This window comes from Poecile atricapillus, chromosome 1, assembly GCF_030490865.1.
Source record: "Poecile atricapillus isolate bPoeAtr1 chromosome 1, bPoeAtr1.hap1, whole genome shotgun sequence".
NCBI classification, from domain to species: domain Eukaryota; kingdom Metazoa; phylum Chordata; class Aves; order Passeriformes; family Paridae; genus Poecile; species Poecile atricapillus.
In genome coordinates this window covers 128,110,853-128,117,085 of record NC_081249.1, presented here as the reverse complement: position 1 = coordinate 128,117,085, position 6,233 = coordinate 128,110,853, and the positions used below count along the sequence as shown (strand labels likewise).

General features: G+C 44.3%; 1 protein-coding gene across 1 annotated transcript; it reads left to right on the top strand.

Annotated features, from left to right (window-relative positions):
• The first annotated feature begins 963 nt into the window (after window positions 1-963).
• FADD (Fas associated via death domain) lies at window positions 964-4,415 on the top strand. The gene is made up of 2 exons (XM_058828984.1): window positions 964-1,445; window positions 1,768-4,415. The coding sequence occupies exons 1-2, from the start codon at window positions 1,067-1,069 to the stop codon at window positions 2,052-2,054; spliced, it is 666 nt and encodes a 221-aa protein (XP_058684967.1). The 5' UTR covers window positions 964-1,066; the 3' UTR covers window positions 2,055-4,415.
• The last annotated feature ends 1,818 nt before the right edge of the window (window positions 4,416-6,233 follow it).

The window sequence follows — 6,233 nt, the reverse complement described above, 5'->3', positions numbered from 1 at the left end:
TCTCCTGTCTACACGCTCATCTCAGTGAACTGTGAAGAGCGAGAAGGTACCCCCTGAGCCTCCTCATGCCCAGGCTGAACCTTTCATCCTTGTACTGCTTTTCTTTCCATCTTTTGAAAAAACAAAACCCACAGAGATTAACTCTTATAGGGGTAGGTGTTCACAAGAAGTCAAATGATTCAGTATTAAACAGGAAATCTACAATTCCCCCAACTTCAGGCTTAGACTGGTGAGGTCACCCCTTGAGTCAGGAAGGACATTGAAGGGCTGGAGCATGTCCAGAGAAGGGAATGGAGCTGGGGAAAGGTCTGGAGGATCCAAGGAGCATCTGAGGGAGCTGGGAAAGGGGCTCAGCCTGGAGAAAAAGAGGCTCAGGGTGGACCTTCTGGCTGTCCACAACTGTCTGACAGGGGAGGACAGCTGGGGGAGGTCAGGTTCTGCTCCCAGACGAGTGACAGGACAAGAAGACATAGCCTAAGTTGCACCAGGAAAGGTTTAATTTGGATACTGGGAAGAATTCCTTTGCAGAAAGGGTAATCAGACATTGGAATGGCCTGCCCAGAGAGGTGGTGGAGTCCCTGAAGTGTTTAACACAAGACTGGATGTGGCTCTCAGTGCCATGCTCTGGCTGACATGGTGGTGTTCGGTCATAGATCGGACTCGATAACCTCCGAGGTCTTTCCCAAGGGATTGATTCTGTGATTTTGTGATTCTGTGATTTTGCACCCTGGCCAGGGCTGAAGCACCAGGGCTTCTCCTGCACCAGGACACCTGCCTCGCCGAGCTCGGCTCCAACACACGCTCAGCATTCAGCAGCACCAAACAGGCCCATTTGCCCGGGGAGGAGTTCGGGGCAGTGGATCCCCAACCCCAAGTTAGGCGGAAGCGATGGAGCATAAACCCCCGTAACGGGCGGCGGCTCAGCCGCCATCTTGGGGCGGGAGCGGGGCGGGAAAGCCGCGGGGTCACGTGAGTTCCGGGCGCGGGTCGCGGCGGGGCCGGGTCGGGTCCGTATCGTTTCTCCGGTGTCTCCGGGTTCCCGGCAAGTCGCTCTGCGCAAACGGGAATGGATTTCCCCTCCAGAGCCTTTGGACAGGACGCCCAAATCTCCCCCGCGCGGCCTGTGCCGGGCGCGGGGTCCGGCGGCGTGAGTCGTTTCCTGAGCCTGCTGCACTCCATCTCATCGGGCCTGTCGGACACGGAGCTCTCCTCCATGAAGTTCCTCTGCCGCGACAAAATTAGCAAGCGAAAGCTTGAGGCGGTGCAAAGCGGCAGGGATCTCTTCAGCATCCTGATAGAGCAGCAGAAGATCGCGGAAGACAACCTGGAATTCCTGAGAAAGCTGCTGCAGCACATCGATAGGGGCGATCTGCTGTCACAGCTGGTTCAGTTCGAAGAGGAGGAACCTTATGCCCCTGATGATCAGCCAGATGGGCATGAACAACGTAGGTGGATTATTATATATATATATATGTGTATATATATATATATACATAGTTATATCCCCGTATATATCGCTCCCCAGCAACCCCAGTAAATGTGTACACAAATGTCTTTCCGGGGTGGAATTTTTCCCCCTCTTTTTATCTTCCTTTTCTTTTATCTTTTGGGATTCTAAGTCTATCCGGTGGCTTCTGTAGAACTCTCAGTATGAACAGTGCAACAAGAGTAGTGACATTTTGCTGAAATAAAACCAGCAACTTCTAAACGTTTTCTTGTATTTCTTAGTAAATCCATGGCTGACTTGATCTGTTTGTGCTGTTTCAGGTCTCCTGAAGGCAGCTGTTGCTGTCATACATGACAATGTTGGGAGAGAGTGGAAGAGGCTGATGCGAGAACTTGGGATGCCAGAGGTGAAGCTGGACAGGATAGAGACAGACTATCGAGATAAATTGTCTGAACAGGTTTTTCAGGCACTTCGACAGTGGCAGTCGTGGAAGGCGAAGCATGCAAAGGTAGCTGACTTAATACAAGCCCTCCGGGGCTGCAACCTGAATTTGGTGGCAGACAAGGTTGAAGACAAGATCTCAGAGTTGAACACTGGAACCAGATGAAATCAGTGTAAAACTGTCAATGAAAAAAGTCAGAGTGCTGCCTTCTCTTCTGAACCAAAATAATTATCACTGGTTTATCATACCATTTATTTATGTGCCTTAATAAGTTAATTTGTGCTCTGTGAAAATTGACATGGAGACAGATTCCTTTCAGAAAACACTTTGTAGTTTAATACTTCTGTCAAGATATTTTAACTTTCACAAGATACGAGCTCATTTTTGTAGAAATTCTCACGCTTTTGTTCTGCCACTCACCTGGAAAGATTTGCTTTGCTGCAGGCACTTTTCAGATGCATCTCTACTGGAAATACATCCATGAGACACTTGTGAGGCAAATGGAATTTAAAATTTCATGGGGAGGTTGGATTTTTTTTTGTGGCCTATTATAAATACAGTGTGAAAGGGAGAAGGAGTAAACCTTTCAGCTCGGTGCTGGCTTTTCTTCTGGAGTAGCATAAAATAATATCTTAGATAATTTGTCAAATGTATTTGCTCTCCATGAAAGTATATTAAGACAACTGTAACGTCAGACTGCAGTGCAAGAGGGACATTAAATATTGTGGTGGCTTTCTTGGAAAAAACGTGCCTGGGTTTGAAAATGAAATCAAATGTCTTCAGTTACTTGAGCCAATGTCTTCAATCACCAAGTGCCTTCAGCATCCTGAAAGAAGTGTTCTCCTGAAACTATCCAAGAGATTGTGTGTCTCACAGATGTTTACAGCAGCCTCTTTTCAAAGCTGTGAATGCTTCGGGGCCTCTTGCTGGGAATCCTTCTATGACCTCTGTCACAGAGGCTGCTAGTGTGTGCTGGAAGGTGTGAGTCACTCACAGAGGGAACAGGATTCACAAACCTCTGTCAGATTCTCAGCTTTCATCTGGAACAAACTTCAGTCAGTGGCCTTCATGCCTGACCTAAGGCCGGAGAAATAGCACAATTACACAGTCCAGGACATACAGGGCTGTAGAGGCCTCAGCGGGGAGAATCCCATAAAATCATTACTGCTTGAACAGCTGTAGGATCCTGTGTTTCTGCAAACATCTCCCAAGTGCCTGGCTAGATACTGGAAGAGGCTTTATTGCTGCTGCACCTGTGGGACTTCAGCTATTTCCAAGTTCTTTTTATGTGGTGCCTTTGCTGTGAAGGCCAGGTGTCAGCCCATAACCTGTCACTGGTCTGCAGAAATGTCGTGACACTGACCATTTTCAATCATTGTATGTGGTACCTGTTCCTCAAACAGTGGGGCTTGAATATTAAATCATAGTGGAAACTGCCATAAATCACATGATAGAAAAATAATTTCAGTTGGGGGTTTTTTCCCTTCAATGATTCTTCTCCACATTCCTGGAAGTGTTCAAGGCCACACTGGATGGGACTTGAAGCAACCTGGTCAAGTGGAAGGAGTCACTGGTTGGAACTGGACAATCTTTTAGGTCCCTCCCTGCCCAAACCATTACGGGATTGTGTGCTGATTCTCAGTATTTTTCCAGTTGGGTTATATTAAGTATCACTGGTTGTATCCTAACAAAGGGCAATATGGGAGTTGCCACCTATCTGCCTTTTGGGCAGGCAGAGTTCTCCCACAATTGTCAATTCCAGGCCCCCAGGAGGAGATGCTGAGCTTCAGCTGAATGACCAGCTCAGATGTGTTTTGAAGATTGTTTTTTCATAGACACCAGGAGTAATCCATTCTGCAGTATCTGTAGAGTAAAGAAAAGGATTGCTCCAGCAGTTCTTCCTTCCTGCCTCTGAGCAATCCTTGGGAGCAGAGCTGAGGAGTGGAAGTGAGCAGGATGAGTTATGTGAGTGCTCTGCAACAGCTCCAAGTCAAATCTCTCTGCTGAAGTGCTTTTCTTACCCACTTTTAATAAGTCTTCTGCTTCACTGACAGGATTCATGTGAAATAGGAGTATACTGCCTACTGCATAGAGCCAGGATATTTTAGGAATCAATTGGAATAACCTGTTGGTTGTAGCCAAGCACTCATCAGCTACAGGAAATATTCTGCTTCAGGAGACAAAAAGTTTCTTTAAGGATTTTGTACGTCCTTTTACTGTGTCTGAAAGCAATGACATGGACTGCATCAATCTGTGCCATACCTCAGGGCCAATTAAGACTGTTTTTATGAGAGATTAAAATGTTGTTTATGTGAAAGCAAAATCAACTGAAACGAAGGGAACAAAATATTTTTATTGGGAGAAGGGATAAAGAGTGCAATTTGTAAGGGAATGTTTTCTGATCCAGTTGACAGTCTTTTATTTTTCAAATTAAACACCTTGAACTCATATATATATCTTTATAACTTGAATTAAAGTTTTCTATTGTAGAATTCTGCGTACATTTCATTAAAAGTAATTCCTTAAAAAACAAAATAAATGGAACGGGGTTTTTTTCTTGTTTGATGGGATTGCTTCTGCAGTGAGATCTCTGACTGGGAGAAAGTGGATGTTAAGGACACTTTAAAAGCAAGGAGTGGTGCTAGACAGGCATTGTGTTACCAGTGACCTTCTTGGAACATTAAAGACAAAAAGCAAAGTGTTTTGTCATTGAGATTCTCAGAAGTGCTAAACAGGCTGTAGTTTGCCAGCAGCAGCAGCATTTTAATGCTGTCATTCAGGCAGGTGTAAGGAAAAAGATTCCCTGCCAGCCCTCAGGAGCCTAAACTCGAGTCCCAGTGTGCTTGGGAGACAGGCTGCCTGTGGGTAGGCTTCCTTCTCTTTTCCTCTGCTAGCCATGCTGTGCTAAGGATGTTGTATTTGTTTTATAATTAATTAGAAGCCTGGCTTTTGGTTTAGTGTGAGCTTGGTCAGGCTTTTAGAGAACGTGCTCAGAATGAATTGACAGAGGCTTGGGTGCTCTGTGGAGTGTCAGGCTGCACTTAAAGCTATGAATGAGCAAGACAACTTAATTGCCCATTTTATCAAATCTTTTAGGATGCTCTGCAAGAGTATCTGCCTGTGAGGAATTACTCAAACCTTTTTGCTTTTCATCTCGTGAGAGTAATCTTTCCTCACAGCCTTGAGAAAACAGCACATCAAAACACGTGGAGAGTTAAAAGTGACATCTTGGGAGAATTCTCATCTTGGAGGATTGTTTTTCCATGTCACTTCTCAGTCCTTTTCAGTACTTCCTTGTCATTGCCTATGATTTTTGAAGATATCTATTATAATCACAGATTGAGGTGGATTTCTTTTCTTAAATTGCATTATTTTCATTACTGACTTAAAATAAGTTTTCTAGACCATTAATTAAAAATCCTCTTTTGTTCACAAACTGATTTTTATGAACACTTCAAATACAATGCTTTGGTTTCCTTTTCTCCATTCTCCATTCACAGCTGCATTTCCTCCAGCCTTTCATTTTTAAAATAATTGTCTCCTTTCTGAAATCTAATTGCTTTATTTAATTTTTTAATGCAGAAAGCTTACAAACACAGATTTGTGTCTTCAAGCTCTCTCTGGCATGTTCTTAATTCAGGCATTTTGGCTGAGTATTTTTCAATTCAAATTTATTTCTAATCACTGCCTTATGCCCTTCTTCTTCTGCATGAATCACCTATATCTTTAAAATGCGTTCCAGCACAATTATTTTTCTAGGTTGTCTTCTCTCTTTGATTTATTGCTTTTCTATGCCAGTATCTTGGTGTCTGGTGGAGCTGAGAGAAATTAGCTCACTGTTTCAACCACAAAAATAGGAATTGTGGGGGTAAGCTGAAGGGTATGGGAAGGAATTGTAAGCAGAAGTTCAGGAACTTTTGGAGAATCTGTGTTTCAATAAAAACTGTTGCAGCTGAGGATTGCTTCACAGGAACAGGGTGTGTTGCAATGTGTACTGGGAACTGTAGGTTCAGAGAGAGAAGGAAGCAGGGCTTTACTCAGCTGCTGTTAAAGGCAGAGTCATGCAGGTCTCTGCGTGGGAATCTGTGTGGAACCAATGCTTAATCATTAAATAGTCCCGTCCACAGGACCATTCCTGCTCCTGCCTCATTCCTGAGAGCATTACACATGCCTCTCTTAAAGCAGGCTGAAGAGAAAACAACAGGCTTGTTCTTGTGAAACCTGATGTAATAGACCCCATTAAAATCCCTGAAGTTGGCCATCCTGGATGAGTTTGAATTTGGTCATTTCTCTGACTTGATGGGTTTTGGATGCTGAAAGCCTTTTCCAAGTGCTCAGTGTGTA

Coding starts and splice junctions, on each gene's coding strand:
- FADD (XM_058828984.1), top strand. CDS start 1,067: ATGGATTTCCCCTCCAGAGCCTTTGGACAGGACGCCCAAATCTCCCCC. Junction 1,446..1,767: donor GCCAGATGGGCATGAACAAC/GTAGGTGGATTA, acceptor GTGCTGTTTCAG/GTCTCCTGAAGGCAGCTGTT.